Source organism: Zootermopsis nevadensis, unplaced genomic scaffold (assembly GCF_977971745.1).
Source record: "Zootermopsis nevadensis isolate Lab colony 2312 unplaced genomic scaffold, Znev_1.0 Znev_ptg000030l, whole genome shotgun sequence".
In the NCBI taxonomy this organism is placed as follows: Eukaryota; Metazoa; Arthropoda; class Insecta; order Blattodea; family Termopsidae; genus Zootermopsis; species Zootermopsis nevadensis.
The window spans coordinates 5286593-5305503 of record NW_028259162.1 but is presented as its reverse complement, the minus strand read 5'-3'; the positions used below and the strand labels follow the sequence as shown (position 1 = coordinate 5305503).

Here is an 18911-nt window from a genome sequence, read left to right as displayed (position 1 = left end):
AATTTTGGTATTAGCTGTCATTACTGTGTGCTATTATGTCATCATCAAAACTGCCTTCCACTAAAAATCCATAAATTTGTGTAATTTGTTCAGGGAAGTAAAGGAAGAATTGTTACACCACATTATTAACATTATCAAGAAACAAGCACTTAACAGCATAAACGGTAAGTAATATTCTTCCATGATAGTACACAGGACATGGAGATACAGGTCTGCATATTCTAGACTTCACTGGTTTGAGTGACCCAGTTTCATGATCTGGTTGCCTAGGGAAGGGGCTGGATAGTGTAAATGACAAGAGATATCTGATATGATGGCAGAAACAAATCAAAAGTAGAAAAGCAGGATAACAACTCTAAATGGAGAGATGGGGTTCTGAAAAAGAGGTAAAAGTGAGCTCAGTTCTAGAAGTTTATGTACAAATTTAATGTAACAACTTTGTACAGTAATGTATGTTTCTATCAAATTATTATAACATGGAGAAGACACATAAACTTCAATATTTTGCTTCGTTCAAATGTCTTGTCATTTATTAATGGATGCCAATGCAACATATTGGACATAAATAATTGCATAATGTTATACATTTCAAAATGTAATAATTTGATGTGCTGGTAAGACTTTAATGAGTTGTCGGCTGAACATACATACAAGCAATGGAAATGAACACCTTATTGCTCCACAACATCAATCTTGATCTTAATATTGACCGAAGCCAACTGTGCAACTAAATAACGGAAAATATATGGCATCTCAACTTCCTCCACCTTTCCCTTCTCCTGACACACCTTACAATGAACCTCTTGTTCATACTGACCTCCACGCTGCTGTGCTGTAACCAATGGAGACAGGATGCTGCCACACGTCTTACAGAGCAACATCTGTAAAGTTTCATACTTAGGGTTACGATCTCATTACCGAATTTAATACACAACTCTCAAATGTTAATAACTTGTACTATCATAAATGTAAATACAAAGTTATCACAAATGAAGTACAAACTATTAAAAATTTATTCTGAAAAAATGAACAGTCCTGCAGTAAACAATATCAATGGAAACTGCACCTCAAAATTATTTTGGTTTTATAGATTCTTACACGTGATTTAACAACTGAGACAATGGAACTCTTACAGTTCCAGTTTCAATTGCTATTAATACAACTTTTTAGCACAATTTGACAAGGACAGATCCAGTCCTTGAAACGTTATGTAATTTTATGACATCAGATGATGGACAAAATCCAAAAACCAAACAATCCATAAAGGCTTCTATAGTTTCACAGTAAAGGCATACCTTGTTTTGCATGGGCTATGTATTTCTGGACACAAGATGCAGTTGTATGGACATTTGTTATATTTGGATAAAAAAAAAAGAAATCCTGTGAAAGCTTGAAATATGAAAATGTTGACTGAACAACACTGTGGAGATGTAGACCACTGTGAAAGTGTGAAGGGATGAAATGAGGTAACCTAGTATGGGAAGAATGGACAAAGATAAAAGATAACTTATGGGAGAGAAAAGAATAATTTGTCACGGTCTGGTGGAAACATTATTAGATGATTAAGATTTGCTCACTGTCGTTTTATCTGAACAATGGAACAAGCGATCCTGAAGCAGGAATGCCGATCCATGGGACAGCAATGAGTCACGCTCCATTTCTCCAAATCTGACTCCACCCCCTCGTCGTCTGCCTTTCACTGGCTGATGGGTCAGCACATCAATGGGTCCTGTACTGCGTACCTGTGGAACACAAACTGCCAGATCACCAACTCATACCAAACAATTCCCAACTAAAATACAATGGCTTCATAAAACATTATGAACCATGTCTCTCCCCTCATGACATTAAAAACAGATGTAAAACTTAAAATTGAGAGAGAGTAGTAGGGAGGAGAAAGGGGGAAGAGGTATGAAAGATAAAGGAATCAAGAACAGCTACGACTCTGTTGAGGCCTTCTGTGAAAACTCGTAGCTCTACTGTCCAAATCTAGTAAATTGGTACCTCAATAAGTAATTAATTTATAGACATTATTATCATTATAATACAACATCAACACATATAGAAACAAGTGTTTACCAACAAATACACATTTGCAAGTACAAAGTACTAAAAATAAAATAAGAAGCTCTGGCATTTGAAACTATAAGCACACAAACTTAGAATTATATCACTCAGTCTGAATGTAACAGAATAATAGCTCATGATCTAACCTGCCACTTGTCAGACACCATGTGTCTCAGCCGTTGATAGTGAACTATACCAAAGAAAATGTCGGCTTTCATTTCACATCCATCAATACCACTGTACATTTTCTCTGTGCTGTAATAATTATAACCTCCTGAAAAGTAAAAATTTGTTTCTAATAAAATATTACATACAAGTATATAAATTTACATCTACAAAACAAACAGATAATAACTAACTAACTAACTAGATGGCTTACCGAACCCGAAGGTTCATCACCGAATTAACCAAAGCCCTCCACCGGACCCTGTCCTGGGCCAACAAAATCCAGTTTCCTTCAACTCCTATCTCCCATAGATCCCGCCTGAGATTATCCTCCCATCTACGTCTAGGTCTCCCCAGCGGTCTCTTCCCTTCAGGTTTCCCAACCAGTACCCGGTGCACACCTCTTGTCCCATCCATGCGCGCTACATGTCCCGCCCATCTCACTCTTCTCGACTTAATCACCCTCACAATACTGGGGGAGCAGTACAGATTTTTAAGCTCGTCATTGTGCAGTTTTCTCCACGCCCCATCGTCTTCCCTCTTAGGCCCAAATATCCTCCTCAACACCCGATTCTCAAACACCTGCAATCTGTGTTCCTCCCTCTGAGTGAGAGACCATGTTTCGCACCCATACAAAACAACAGGCAAGATTATTGTTTTGTATACTTTAATTTTCAGGTTCTTAGAAATCAGACGGGAAGACAAAATATTTTGGACTGAGAAGTAGCAAGCATTTCCGGAATTTAGTCTCCTCCTAACTTCCTCACAAGTATCATTTTGATTTGTTATTGTTGTTCCCAAATATTTGAACTTTGTAACCCTTTCAAAGGATTTATTAGCTACCCTAAGATAATTTTGCCCGCCTGTCTTCTGATGACGAGATACTAACATGTACTTAGTTTTTTCTGAATTTACTTCCAGCCCCACTTGTCTACCAGCCTCTAGTAAAACTTCTGCGTTCCTCTTTATTGTATTTATATCGTCCCCCAATAAATTAACATCATCAGCATATGCCAATAGCTGATGTGTCCCGTTCAATTGCAAACCCTCCTGCCTACCTTGGACCTTCCTGATGGCGTATTCTAGCGCAAAGTTAAAGAGCAAGGGAGACAAAGCATCTCCTTGTTTTAGACCGTTCTTGATGAGGAATGTCTCAGATACATATTTACCTACTCGAATTTTGCTGCAGGTTTCATTTAAGCACATTTTTATTAGACCCACTAGCTTCTTTGGTATACCAAATTCAATAAGAATATTATATAGCACTTCTCTCTTCACAGAGTCATAGGCTTTTTTGAAATCTATAAATAACTGATGTACAGTCCCACCGAACTCCCATTTTTTCTCTAGTATCTGACGAATGCAAAAGATCTGATCAATCGTTGATCTGTTTCGTCTGAACCCACACTGATGATCCCCAATAGTTTCATTCGCATATGGGGTTAATCTTGCCAAAAGAATGTTGGATAGAATTTTGTATGAGGTTGATAGCAGCGATATTCCTCGGTAATTACCACACTCAGTCTTGTCCCCCTTCTTATAAATAGGAATAATTATGGATTCCTTCCATTGATGTGGCATCTCTTCCTTATCCCAAATTAACTGAATAAGCTTATGGATCCTCATATGCAACCCTTTGCCACCTGCTTTAATTAATTCGGCCGGAATCTGATCAATTCCTGGAGATTTATAACTTTTCAACTTCCCAATGGCTAGTTCCACTTCATCTAAGCTAGGTTCTGGCACCAACAGTTCAGCTGTATGCATTTTAATCTGTCTAATATCACCAGTATTATGAACATTTAAGAGCTCGCTAAAGAAATTTTTCCACCTATTCACAATTTTTATTGGATCTGCAAGCAAATTGCCACTATCATCCTTTACCAAATTAGTCTGGGGTTGATATCCTTTCTTAAAGTTATTAATGCCTCTGTACAGGTCTCTGATGTTTTTTTCCTTATTATTTGTCTCAAGTTCAGCAATTTTGCCCTTCAGGTATTCCCTTTTCTTAGTCCTAAAGGTTCTACTAGCCTCACGTCTCACGTTACATAGATTATCCGCATTTGTTTTGTTTGGGTTCTGCAACCATTGAAATTTTGTTTGCTTCCTTCGATCTATTAATTTTGAACATTCTTCATCAAACCACGGTTTATTTTGCTTTCTCCTGTAGTATCCTAGTTTCTCTTTTGCTGAAATTTTGATGCAGTTTCTGACATTTTCCCACTCCCTGTTGATGTCCACACTTTCATTATCCTCATTTGTCTCTAAAATTTGAAACCTATTCGAAATTTCAACTTGATATTGTTCCTTTGCCTCTCCCTCACTTAATTTTTTCAAATCAAATCTTTCTGTGTCAAAATTTTGTTTAGTTCGTCTACTTACTGAAAGCCGCTCCCTCACTTTTGCTACCACCAGATAATGATCAGTGTCGCAATCTGCTCCTCTGAATGATCTCACATCAATTACATTTGTCTGCCTTCTCTTATCTACTAAAACATGATCTATTTGATTGTGTGTTCTGCCATCTGGGGAAGTCCAAGTGTATTTATGAACATCACGGTGTGGAAATTTTGTACTTTTTACAATTAAATCTTTTGACGTAGCGAAGGTCACTGCTCTGACGCCATTATCATTACTAAGTGCATGGAGACTCTCGCTGCCTATTGTGGGTTTGAAGACATCCTCCCTCCCAATTTTTGCATTGAAATCTCCTAGCAGAATTTTCATGTGATACTTGCCAAATGTATCAAATACTGATTCCAATTCTTCATAAAAGCTATCCTTGATATCATCGCTTTTGTCTTCAGTTGGGGCATGAACATTAAGGACAATGATGTCGCACCAACGTCCTTCCAAAATTACGTAAGACAACCTGTCACTAACAAATTCTACTCTCTTAACTGCTGCCCTAATTCTGCTATGAACAAAAAAACCCGTCCCTAGCTGATGATTGTCATTCCCCTTTCCATAGAAAAATGTAAAATTGTCCACTGGGATCGTGCCCTCCCCCTCCCATCGCACTTCCTGCACTGCCACTAAGTCTAACTTATAATTCCCTAATTCCCTACACACTGATTTCAGTGCCCCAGCCCTATAGAGGCTCCTAATGTTCCAGGTACCAAATCTCATGTCCTTTTTCAATTGCCGTGGTCGTGCCAAAGAGTCCGTCCTGATCCGAGGCTTGGTTGATTTTTTCGTAACACATATTTTTTTTAAAGGTGAAAGGTTGTTAGCCCTACACCCAACCCCCAACCTGGAGGACCAGGGTATCACTCTTAGTCTAGCGCATCTCCTTAGACCTGTCCGGCTTGGGTGACCCTACCATGAGCCGAAGCTCAGGCCGGCATAGCCCTAAGGGTCATTTGAGCACGCAAGCCTCCTCACCCGGCAGATTGCCTTCGACAAGGTGGTGATACCTTCGAGAAGGACAAACAGATAATTCATACTGTAATATAATATACTGTTCATGCCATTCAAAAACAGAACTAATGTTTACAGTGCTTTCATATCATAATTTCTTGAGTAACAGTAAAAAGTTATACTTGTCCCAGTATCTAACAACATGCCTTAAAAAATATATGGGGAAGTGGAGACAGAGCTCAGTGCTTTCTTATTCTCTTCACCAGATGGAGGTGAGTGATGAGCTGCAAGCATCAGATGCTGTAAGAACTCATATTACCCACTGAATAGGAGGCTGGGTCAGTTCCAATACCAGTTTGAACATGGCAATAAAGAGAACAATTTCTGTTCTTACCAGAAATTAAACATTGGGCATGCAGCCTATAACCAGTCATCTTAGCTCATCAAAATATACTTAACACATAAATATAATGTAGACATGAACTCTGAACCATGGTATGGAGTCTAGTTCTTCCTACAAGGAACAATATCATGGTGCAAGCCAACAAATTTTGTCAACTATCTCTCCCTTTTATAGGATAAACACATCAGTTGGCACTGCACTGGAAACAATCTCAGAAAAAAGTTTAAATTTACTTCCACCTCCACTTCAATGCCAATATTTATGGTGGACAATATATGGTCCTCTAACAGGGTTTGCCTATATAAAACATATGTATTTTCCCAGTGCTTACTGCTTAATTCTATATGCTTCTTCTAACAGTTAAATATCATGTAACCACTTCCTGACACAATATGGAAGTATCATTCTGTAAAATTTTTTGCCCATTGCTCACATCCTACTTCTGCTCAAAAATTACACCATGCCACCATAAAGCGAGTGTATATGAAACAAAAGAACAGTGCACCCATACTAACATCATTAAAAATACTGGGTACTTTGAAAACTTGCAATATAAATATTCATGTAGTAGAACATTCTGTTTATGATTATATTTCATTTTCTAGGTGCTATCGTCTATATCTAATCTTATATTTGCAAGATATGATAATTTTATGATTCAAATAAAAGTTAGTTAATTGCACAACTTGCATAAAGATATCAGAACACAAAACAAATTGTGTTTATACTTAAAATTATAAAAATGTTGTACATATGAACTGTTTACCTGCTTCCAGCATTTTGCCAAAGTAGTCAATTGCTGTATACTCTTCCGAAAACCTGAAAGGTGCAGCATCATGGACCAAACCATGTAATACAGCAGACTTCCCTGCCATTACCTCAATCATCATGGCTGCAGGGAAATACATTTTTACAGTACAATTTAATTTGTACTTTTTAAATGACAAAATAAGAAGCTAAGTAGTTACAAGACTGATTTTTCCAGTTGCCAATACTTCTAATATGCAGTAAAATATTAGATATGTAAAAACATACTTTGCCATATATTACTACTGAACATATACTTTTTTAAGTGACCATGAATAAAAAGTATAATGACAGTTTATTCAAGATCAAGAAACCTCCAAAAGAGGCAGCCAAAACACACACTGGGTTGTAGAGCCACAAGAAGAAGGTGGTATATCTTGAACTAAACAGAAGACAGACAAAAAAGAAAATAAAGGAACAAGAAGAAAAGAAATGCTAATCTTTTATATGTGACTCATTATTCTATTATAAGATATGACACACTTTGATAATTTCCTTTCCAATTTAAAAGAACACATGCAGCTCTGAATATGTTACTTGTAAACTTCCAAATTTCCTCCACATTGATTTACAAGCAGTTCACTCACCAATTGTCATTCGAGAAGGGAATCCATGTGGATTGAACACTATATCTGGAATCAGACCAGTTTCTGTGTATGGCAAGTCCTCTTGTGGCCAAAGGTAACTACAGATTCCCTTTTGACCAGCCCGACTTGCAAATTTATCTCCTACAGATGGATTACGCTGAAATACATTACATCACTTACATAAAATGTGAAAACTTTATATATAAAAAAGGAATACAAAAAACAACTACAGCTACAATAACCAATAAAAATCTTACTGGTATCCTGAAGACAATGCAGGCTTTAGTTGCTTCTTGAGCAGACAAGTTTCCACACAGCCTTACATTGTCAATATATGCATCTTCTTTCCCTTTCCATTTTTCAATACGAAATTTTGCTTCATCATCATCATAATAGCTGTTAACATGAATTAACAATACATAGAATATGTCATCAGGAAGTTACAGGAAAATCAGGAGTGACGGGAGCTGAATAAAATACATCATATTCTGATCTATGCTGATGTTAATTTTGTGGGTTAAAACCAAATACCATAACAACACAGGAAGCAATGAGGGTTGTCCAGAAACAATTGTAAAATGAGCCAATTGGTTACTAGTTTTGACCTTACACAACTGATTAATCTCATGGAGCAGAGTAACTCTTGAGAAGCTGATAGTCAATCAGCTGATCAAGAAATTGCCTACCTTCTATGAAATCAAAATAACCACGTACACAAGAGCCTGCTATTAGATCGTATGGAGAGGCAGATGAATCAAAGAATTTCTATGAAAGCAATGGCACTGTTAACATAATGTTATCTTAGAAATTAAATAAGAACTATAAATACAACTCATCATAACTAAATAATAAATTTACAGATGCAATTCTCAAACCAGTATCAGGTACACAGCATACTCTCCTAGGTAAGAAGTGAAATGAGGATAATAGACAGGAACTACAAATACTTATTCCTCACCAACAATAAGATTGTCCTTGTTTGAGCAACACACCAGGGTGTGGCAATCCATCTGAATCCAGGAAAGTCTGTAGCTCTGGTCTTTCAGGATCTAAGCCAAAATATGACTTTTGCTGAAAGCAAGAAACTGCAAATTGTTACCTCTAATCACATTCCACTAATATGCCTATCCAGTTACCATGGCCATATTAACATGTACTGGCAATAAACACATTTGTTAGCCTCGTTCAAAATGCATTACAAACTTAATATACAAATGATTTTTGAATGTTCATTTCCTATTTTGAAGCTTGTACCTGTGGAATATTCTTAATTGCTAACAAAGTCTTTCTTTTTTAGTTAAATGAAAGTAAGAAAAGGAAGATCGTGTAACCAGTAACCAACAAATCCATTCACTGTAAACACTTTACTTATGATACACATTGAGAATTTCATCTCAGATAAAGCAATAGATAAGCTGCATTATGAAACCAATAAAAATCATATAAATTTCATGCCATCAATAATACTACCACTGAAATGCCACATATGTGCAAGGTGGGAGCAACACTTACACCCACTACCAGCACACAAAGATAAAATCCTGAAATGTTATCATAATAGAGCTTCTAAAAAACAGATGTTGTTAAGTCAGTCTCTTTGTTAGAAATGTATGGCAGCTACATTAAATTTTTCATTGTTATATTTATTTTCCATAGTAATATTAACAAAGCATTGGAGATAGACATGTAAAATTTTATATGGTGATATATTATAAGCATACCTACCAATTTTGTATTAAGTGTTTTCTTTTGCTAATAACTGCCAAGATGGATATGATGCAAATTTCTGAGACTCTGTTGCTAAATTTAATGTAAATGGAGTGTGTTCTTGGATGAATTATGAAAAGAAACTATTTAGCAAGTTTCATAATTATTACTGTATTATTCTTACTACCCACACCACACAAACTGAAAAATCTTAATCAACGTAAACATCAAGTTTTCCCAAGAAATTTTTGTTAAATATTTCCATGTAAGTACTTGAATGAAGTACTACAAGTTTATGGACAAGCAGACTTTATTTTATTAACATCTTTCTGGAGCCACAACTCCAATGTTTATATATTTAAAATACAGTTATCTGAGAGGCAATTATAACTTACAGACTTCAGCTCGACAAACTCAGATTTGTAAACACAGCCATGAGCAAAGCCTCGCTCATATGAAGCTTTGTTGATTATCATGGCATCTTCCATATCATAGCCCTGAAATCAAAATAACATCAATAAAATTAATACATAAACACTTCTTTCTACTGTTCACTGTCTGGGGTCTACACTAAAAGCTATTGGGAGAGTTTAATTTTGGTCTACATCTCTTGAAACGGCTTGTTGTATATAAGCATCATGTATTAATAACATAAAATATAGATATTATTAAAACATACAACTAACTCCGGTATAAGTTTTGTTTATAGGATTAAAAAACAAGATTCATAAGAGTGCCATGCACAATACATCCTTAAAAACAAACAAAAAATCAAGGCATATACAGCATGCCCCCTCCATGCTTAAAAGTTTAACAGATGATCTGCAGAACTTCAATATCTACTGTAACATTTCATTTGGTTCTTCTATGTGGTATAAATTTACTTACTGTATAGGAAATAACAGCAACAACAGCATTAGTTCCCATTGCAAACTCATCTAGACCAACTAAGTCATAGTGACCTGGTCGAAAAAATGGACTTGCTGGTGTCTGAAGTCGGTAGAGCTTACACTCAGCTTGTAGATGCCAGGTGTGACATGGAGTTCCCATGGTTTGTTTCCCCATCTACATCAGAAAGAAAAACACAAATCCAAAAATACATATACTTCCAGAAGTTTCAAGTATGTGTTTACTTTACATCAGTAGTTCTCGGGTTGGTGTATCTGCTATTCATAACAAAAGAATCTGTAATGGTCAATTTTAAATTTTCCCATGTTTGATTTTATTAACAAACTTCTTTTGAAAGTACTTTTCAAATTAAATTAGTTGCTTTGCTGTAAAATACCTGTAGTTCTTTACAGTAAAAGTACATAACATTATTTATTAATACAGATACCTTCTGTCAATACAAATCTTTCAACAATTTATCAATACCATTAGGCCACTGGACCATATTTTCAGCCTGTTCAATATAGTTCACATTGTAACAACCTATTTCCCTAAGATACATTATAATATAACAGTCACATATACACAGTACCTTAAACCAGTGTGCCTACGGGTACTTTTGAGAGTTTATGAGATCGTTGGGGGCACCGACCAATTAACAAAGCCAAATTTTCTTTTCTCTGGACAAATAAGATATGGACACCAAATAATACACAAAAAAACATGACGTTTAATGATACAAGACACTATGCAATCAAAAATACGTAGTTTTATAAGTATAATTATTATTACTCAAGTGGGAGGTTAGTGTGATGTTTGGCACTGCATTTCATCGGCCAGTTTTTCAAATTTGGGAGTGTAGGATGACGTTGCTGCTCGTAAACAATCGTCAAGATGGGCATCAGTAAGTAGAGATCTGTGCTTTGATTTTATAATGTTCATGGTTGAACGGCCTTCATCATTCAGTATAACGTCTTTCTGTAACAATGCGGGCACCCAAAAAAAGCCTTGGCGGGTACCATGGCTCCCGCGAGCACCGCGTTGGGGACCACTGCCTTAAACTGTCTCTTTCCATGTAGGTCTTTAACAAAAACAATGTGTTTCTTGCGTCTCTGTTGTATACTATGTCTGGCCCACCTCATCTGTTTAAATTAATCACATTAACAATATCAGGTGATTAGTACAAATCAAGTTCTTTTCTTGTAATTTTGTCTCCTCTCATTTGATCTTATTTCAGTCTCTATAGCACTTTGTTTTCAAATACCTTCTACCTCTATTAAATTGCTATAGACATTTATGAGTGCATTTGTTTACCTGACACTGGTACATGTTACGTGGACTCTGATTGCAGTCTGGCATTGGAATAAGGCATGCCAAATTGCTTAGAAAACTGGTGTCTGTCACTTCCTGGTGAGTAGTTATCTGCAATACAAGAAGAGCATAACATCATACTTACATTGTTGATCACTAAGAAGACTTCATAATGTTTGCATTAAAAAAAAGTATAAGGAAAATTTTGTAAGCATGATTAGGCCATGATGAAATTGTGTGTGTGTGTGTGTGTGTGTGTGTGTGTACAAGGCCTGAAAAATAGTTATCCATTTGTGGTTTGATTTTGAGAGCTGGAAAGCATAAAATCATAATTATCAATTATATAAGACTTCACAGATGTTCCAGCAAACATAAAGATATCTATATTTTTCAGCACAGAATAGTTAAAAGTTAAAAGGCTATATGCCCTCTGTTAACCACAGTACACATTCAGTATCTTATTTCAAACTGACTGGTTACAATTCTAAAACCTTAAAACATACTTGTTTAAAAAATCCTTCCTATTTTAAAGCAAAAATCAACTTAAGGTATGCCAGACAGCTTCAAATAATTTGGCAGCAGAAGGGTTCAACTCTTATGAATAGTTAACAAGACATTCTTTTTAAGATTTTGGAGCAGCAAGTGAACTTTCAGTCCGGTATACTATTCTCAGCCTGTGTATGTGTTTGTACAGGGTAACTCACAAGGAGTCTACCAAACTTTGTGGGTACATAAACTATGTGATTTAGAATTTAACAAGTAATACCAGCATGGGTCCAATTTGGAAAAATTAAAGAGTCATGATAAGTAAGATAAATATGTACCAGAAATGTGGGATTTCAATGAAAAATGTTTCAGTAATGTCAATGTGAAAATGAAATAAAGTGAAATGTACCAAGTCTGTACAAGCAGAAGGCATGCCACTGCTGGGCACAGTGCCATCAGCTACTTCAGCAGAAAATTGCAGTAATAGACCATGGTCAAGTGTGTATACAAGTACAGACAGAGAGGATGATTAATTTTTGTAAAATGCTTCTTTATCCAATATTACTTTATTCCAGTTTCACACTTTTGTTTTGCAATTTTTTTATTAAATCCCTCATAATTTTAATCAAATATAACAAACCCCTTCATATGCTTCTTCTGGATAGATACAGATGTCCATATAAACTTGCTCAAAGGTGCCAATGAGTTCAACTTTTTTTGCAGCCAGGTTGATGACTGGGCGCATCATACGAGCTGGTCCAGTGAAGAGGAACAAGCCTGGAAACTGTCCACACTTTCTTCCCATTGGAACTAGAACAATCTCTAATGTACGTGGTACTCTTTTGCCAACTATCTTCAAAAATCGTAGTTTATCTACTAATCTCCTAGCTTCTCTTTTCTCGACATGTCCTAGAACTCGGCCATCAAGCAACACAACAAACTGTTCGTTATGGTTAAGGGCAATAAGTCTGACAACTTTAAGGGGGACCATTCCTAAGGACACCAACAAAGATGGAATGTTGGCAACTAGCCTTGGGTCAGGAGTACTTGTCACTTCACAGTATTTAGTCAAATGATTCAGCAACCCACAAGGTGCCCCATCAGGTGTGTGGACAGGACAGATGAACCCTGAAAAAATAACACATACATATATATATACGATATTATTCAAATTATATATGTGGACTTCAGTTTGACTAGCATAAATGGAACTGAAGGACAGGGTGCTTCATAGAAACGTTCCTTAATTCAGAGGTACATTTTCAACTTTCAGAAACAATAACTCTGTGGAGCCTATTGCAGAAGGTGAGTAGCACCACTAACATACATTATGTTTTCCTGGCAATCGCAATCCAGGCAAAAAGAGCTAAAAATCAAAGTAAAGGCAGATCCTGAAAGGGATGGGTACCTCAACATTGACATCATTCCAAATTAGGAGTGAATATCACCAGCATCTCCTCTCATGTCAAAGGTGGACAGTCAGACTGTCAACAAGATGTTTTCACATGTTTACAACAAAAAACAGAACATCCAATTCAACCGTAGAAAGTAAAAGATGAACATAGACAAACAGTAAACCTCACCCCAAGCTTCAGGCAGTAGCTGCCGTGGTTCAGAAGTTCTCATTTCCTGGAAGAATGAACCTCTGTGTACAGATCGAAAGTGGGACATGTAACGCATCCGATTGATGTTTTCAGCCATAACAGTTAAACCTAGAAACACGCAAGACAAATTAATTAAAATATTACCAGCACATTTTCTGACAAATTGTTTCAAGTTATAAAAATTCCAGAAGTATGAACAAGGAACTCTTAATCAAGCAATCTATCTTTTGGAATGTTTACTGTAGTGTGTTCATTTTTACACACAAATATTTGAATATCCATTACACTTGTCCGATTTGGCTCTGTGTAACTTTCACATTCCAGAAACTATAAATCTGCTTAAAAGAATCAGACCAATGCAATGACAGTATTGAAAGTACTTTTGAAAAAGGATTTCCAGCAATGGACAATGGAATGCATGTATAAACATGTAAAGTGAGTTCTTTAAAAGTGACCACACTCACAAAATACCTGAGGTTCTCAAAGCAATGAAAATGATTAAATTGGTCTTGTGGGTGTCTTGTGCAAATGGAGTTCTACACAGATGAACACTGAAAACTGCATATTAATACAGATAATGACAGAGCTACAATGTAACTGGTAGCACAGAGAAGTTTCATCACAGCAAGCTGATGTAAACAGTTGTAACCAGGACTCCATTTTGTCCATCTTCTTTCTCTCTTCTGGACCTGTCAGTCTCATTAATACTATCAGGTGGGAAAACATGTTTTTCTGGTGTTTGCCCTTTGGAGAAGGGCTGAAGTTGTTAAGAGATGTGGAATGTACCTTTATCCTGCATAAGTCCTAATCCTGATGAACTGAAAACATTTCCAGTTGCAAGGAATGCGTTCATTGCTGATTCTATAGTTCCACTTCTCCTTAATGCCCAATTCACCTCATCTACAAATGTGACAGAACTATCATAAGCCATACAAAACATTAAATTAATAAGCAAGTAAATTTATGCAAATTACTAACTTCTAATGTTATTCAAATCCATTTTTATTACTACACTGAGCCAACAAGACTGTTTCTACTAGGCCTCACACAACTTAATCTGACGAGTGCTCATATATATTTTATTCTCCTCCTATATTTCTTTTTGGTACAAATATGAAAAAGTCAGTGTTCAGTTTCTGAGGCCTGTTTTCGGAAATATAAGGAGAGATATGATAAAAGTAGTGACAATTAAGAAATATAAAGAAAATTAATCATTTATCAATTATGTGTTTAGCAGAGTAATTAATTTACATTACTTTTTTAACTTACTTGTATTTAGGATGAAACCAACAGTTGTTTTAGCTTTTTTCAGAATTACAGATTTAATAACCTGCAGCCATGTCTGCATTTTATCTTTCAGTAACTGCAGGTACAGATGACCTCCAAGAAGTAATTCATGCATCATCAACCCATCTGCACCTTCCACACAACATTTGTTCTGTACTACAGAAAACAACTTCTGCATCATCATTATGTACAAGTTGAACTTGTCTTCATTGTTCTCCAGATGAATTGCCAGAGAGTGCCTAACAACACAATGTTTCAAAACACCTTCAAACATATACAGAGTAGATTGGAAACCAGTAACCTAAAGAACTTTCAACCATTATCAATCCTAAAAAGTTCTAGTTCCTCTAGTCTTACCAGCTTTAACATATATATAAAAGCAGTCACAATTTAATAATTACTCACTTAATTATAAAAACACATATTTCTTCATCTGTTGTCCAGGGGGGTACATCATAGAATCGAACTTTGAATGTTTTGCCAATGTATCTCTTTGCTTCATAGTGAGTATGAATTCCCTCTTCATGCATGGCTTGCATCATATTCATCACACATCTAGACAGGGCAAAACGAAAAGTAACAAAAAATTAATGTCACAGCTACTGCACACTTACTGAAAGTACACAAGTACATGGTAGCTCAAAAAATGTTCTGGGTGTAATCAAATATGCTGGGATCTGCTTGTACATGGAAAGAGATAATGCCATGGAAAAGCCTTCACTTTTGACCATGTAGCAAAAATATGGCAATATCAAATTTGTTGCTGTACTATATTTTGTCATTTCTTGTATTAAATTTTTGATAAGCAACAGATCACACAACACAAAGAATGCTCTGAGAATGTAAACTTCAAAAGGTAAATTTATCCATGCCCAAGCAATGTAGCACATATGTGTCAAAGAAAACAGAGGTATACCCCAATTTATATTTAAAGTAGAATCTCCATATAAAAAGATTTGGGCAACCAAAACATGTAGATTTGTTATATATTATATTTTATGTTGTACAGTATAGTCCAGTAGATACTGAATGATGTTTCTGACAATTTAATTGCCTCCATCATCAAGAGCATAATATTATCTGTTTCCTAGGGGTGAAGGAAACCACTTCTATGTGGTGCCTGCCATAATTGAGTTAAAAAATCTATTTAGTTTTGAAATGGATGGAAACATAAAAATATCCATGGATTAGATCCCCAAGCTACTCTAGTTGCGCAATTATTGGTAGTTAAATTTGCACCACCACTAGGTTCACTGAAGAAAATGCAGTCACTATCATCACATTGTTAAACTGATCAGAATTGGCATAAAACTATAAAACTGAAAGACTTACCCTTTCATGTAGGTGTCATCTTCATAACCTGCCATGAACTGGTGTATTATGTATTCATCAGAGACATCAAGGAGACACTTCAGGATCAGCATGATGGGTGTATAATAAAGATTGAGCTTGTGGCTGAACATCAGTTTTGCTGAACCATCTCTCACAAAATGCAGCACATTGTTCTGTAGGACAGCATAAAAAACATACTTATTCAGTTTATCCTCTTGTTATTTACAAAAACATTTCATCTTATTAGTCTTCACTGTGCCACTTCTTGATCAGGCCTTTTATACTAACTGTTGTAGTTTGATCATCCTTGACACAGCGTATCATAACACCCAAGTCAGAAAACAGGTTCCCACGCTGCTTCCAAGATGTCCTAGTTACAGTTAATGGATAATTCCTCCGGGTCAACTGCAGCATCCGGACGATACGCTCATGTCCTCCAAGTATAAAATACCCACCCCATTCTTCTGCATGTTCCCCCTTTTCTATCAGTTGCTTGGGAGTCAGTTTTGATAGATGGCATATGTCTGACTGAAGACAAAAACAAGAAACAACAATGTTACTAATGTATAAATAAGAAAGAGATACTCAGAGCAAATGTATAAAAATGCATACAACAGTATTTGTTTAGGATTCAGTTTTGTTAGAGAATATATTATTAAGCCTGACTAAAGGGAAAGGAAACATTAAAGCTACTATACTAGAACCATCTATAAAATAACAAACTGATGAATAAATGTCAGATTTTTAAAAACAAATGCACCAAATATGACTTTCAGATTCAGTCTCAAGATATGGCAAAAGTCAATAATATAGAGAAATTTGTCTCAGAAATATATATAAACAAATTTAAGGTCATACTGATAAAAATACAAGCATCGGGCATATAATACTGGTATCTATAATCACATAATATGAATAAAAGCAAAAGAATGATATGAAATAAACAACAAAAACAATACCTTCACCATTATTGGGATCTGCCCCAAATCCTTCTCAATAACTGCCATTTGAACACCATTAATTTTAAATGACAACTGTGTTATGAGGTGTCCCCTGTATGTAACTCCACGCTGCCGACATTCAGTAGGGAATATTTTTGGTGACTTTACACCATATGAACCATGTGGAACAAGAGGTGAACATAATTTTGCACTCTGTAAGAAAAATTATTTGTGAAGTATTAGTGTACAAATACATTTGGTCTTCCAGTGAATAGAACCATTCCTATGTGAACCTTGTTTTCCAGACTACAACAAAACTCATGAATTTCTTTCCAGTTCATATTATTCAACTTTAGAAGTGCAAACATAAAAAATCTGAAATTTGTTGTAAAAATACATTTCACTTTTATATCACTGTAATGTAAGAACCAAGGAGAAGACATAACAGCAAAGATAATAAATTGGTGCTGAGGCTGCTGGTTATTGATTTATTTAATGACATTTTATCAGCTATGCTGCTCTTACAGGATGTTCCTGAAATACAAAGCAGAAATTCAAGGGTATGTTCTGTATATAAAAACAATTAAAAATGTCTAGTAAACATCTATACCAAATGCTTATTCTGATATATCTCTATTAATAAGTGGAATATCCTCCACTACATATTAATAGTTAAACTGCCATGCCTCATCAATGAAGTCTTGATTTCAGTAATGGCATTTATTCCACACCAAATTATTATACTGACCTGGCCTCCTTGAATCAGGAAGTGGCATTTTCTTCACTGCAGATATAATACTGTAAATGTTATAACAGCTTCAATAATGAAAACAGAGTTCACCATATGAAGGTGTGACTGACAGAAAATAAGCTTTGTGACATGTATTCTGCTCTCTACATTATAATCCTACACTCCATGTTGACAAAAGGATGCAGGAACAAATGCAGGAAATTATAAACATTTTGGAATAAATAGTCTCAATGTAAAAATATGAATAACGTTTACTGTATGCAACATAATAAATATAGAAAAGAGATGGCATATGAAACAAAATTAATCACATACTGCCAGAAATTTGAGAATGACTACAAGACACACTCAGCATACACAGAACTAATGGGCCAATTATGACAAAACTTACAAATACTTTGAAGGCAACTGAGTTCAAGAGAATGGTGATATTGTTTTTACAAACAGAATTATTAATAAACTGTGACAGCTAAATAAAAATTGGGAACATCTGAACTAAATACGGAGAAAAGAAAAGGGTTTGAACGGTTATTTGAGGAATTTTTCATATACATACAACAGTCAGTACAAGAATAAAATATGACATACCTCCAACTTTATGCTGATGCGATCATCATTCTGCAAACAAAATTCTGTAGCTAAGATATCATTTACTGCTTTATCAAGCCCTTCTCTTAGAATGTAATTAAATGACTCCACGTGTGGGGCCCCGAGCGACTGAAGCAACTAAAACACGAGTAAAAACACGTGAAAATACACGGATAACTCTAACCTAAAAATAATTATATTCATTAAAATGAATGAACAGTGTCACAAGTTCTACTATTATCGACAAATACATACATCATCCTGCTTCTGTGGAATTCTTCCTAAATCTGTAGTTAAGTTTTTTAACGAAGGTTCCACATCTATATACTTAAAATCTGAAAAAGACATTTTCTTCGTCCCGGCCAAATTTATATTATACACGCCACGAATACGTCCAGTAGACCACCGCAATCATAGTTAAAAACTGAGTTGCTAGTGCTTATCACAGAAGAGTTGTTTCTCGGATAAGCTATGGTGCCGTTCACAGGTTATGGATGGTTGCTTTGGGTGTCATAATTTTGTAACTTATGTATAATGAATGAATAATTACTTGCAAAATTAGGTTTACTTGTAATTAAGAATGTCAAGTAATATGGCACACAGTACAGAACTGATACAATTTGAAGT

General features: G+C 35.6%; 1 protein-coding gene and 1 long non-coding RNA gene across 2 annotated transcripts; one reads left to right on the top strand and one right to left on the bottom strand.

Annotated features, from left to right (window-relative positions):
• Window positions 1-398: 398 nt before the first annotated feature.
• Polr1B (RNA polymerase I subunit Rpl135) lies at window positions 399-18673 on the bottom strand. The gene is made up of 20 exons (XM_087358475.1): window positions 18540-18673; window positions 18285-18422; window positions 16964-17158; window positions 16293-16532; window positions 16005-16177; window positions 15078-15227; window positions 14655-14911; window positions 14172-14285; window positions 13365-13493; window positions 12422-12909; window positions 11299-11406; window positions 9985-10161; window positions 9492-9593; window positions 8348-8460; window positions 7647-7785; window positions 7390-7546; window positions 6762-6887; window positions 2214-2341; window positions 1578-1742; window positions 399-881 (listed from the first exon to the last, which is right to left on the bottom strand). The coding sequence occupies exons 1-20, from the start codon at window positions 18630-18632 to the stop codon at window positions 672-674; spliced, it is 3402 nt and encodes a 1133-aa protein (XP_087214601.1). The 5' UTR covers window positions 18633-18673; the 3' UTR covers window positions 399-671.
• Window positions 13865-17419, top strand: LOC147872117 (uncharacterized). Its single transcript, XR_015537795.1, has 2 exons — window positions 13865-14099; window positions 14746-17419. It is a non-coding gene; the product is annotated as an uncharacterized LOC147872117 (long non-coding RNA).
• Window positions 18674-18911: the final 238 nt, after the last annotated feature.

Excerpts from the sequence above, each read along its gene's own strand:
- Polr1B (XM_087358475.1), bottom strand. The coding sequence starts at position 18,632 with ATGTCTTTTTCAGATTTTAAGTATATAGATGTGGAACCTTCGTTAAAA. Across the intron at positions 14,912-15,077 it reads ATATGTGTTTTTATAATTAA|GCACTCTCTGGCAATTCATC; the intron begins GTGAGTAATTAT and ends TTGTGTTGTTAG. Across the intron at positions 11,407-12,421 it reads CAGAAGAAGCATATGAAGGG|ATAACTACTCACCAGGAAGT; the intron begins GTTTGTTATATT and ends CTTGTATTGCAG.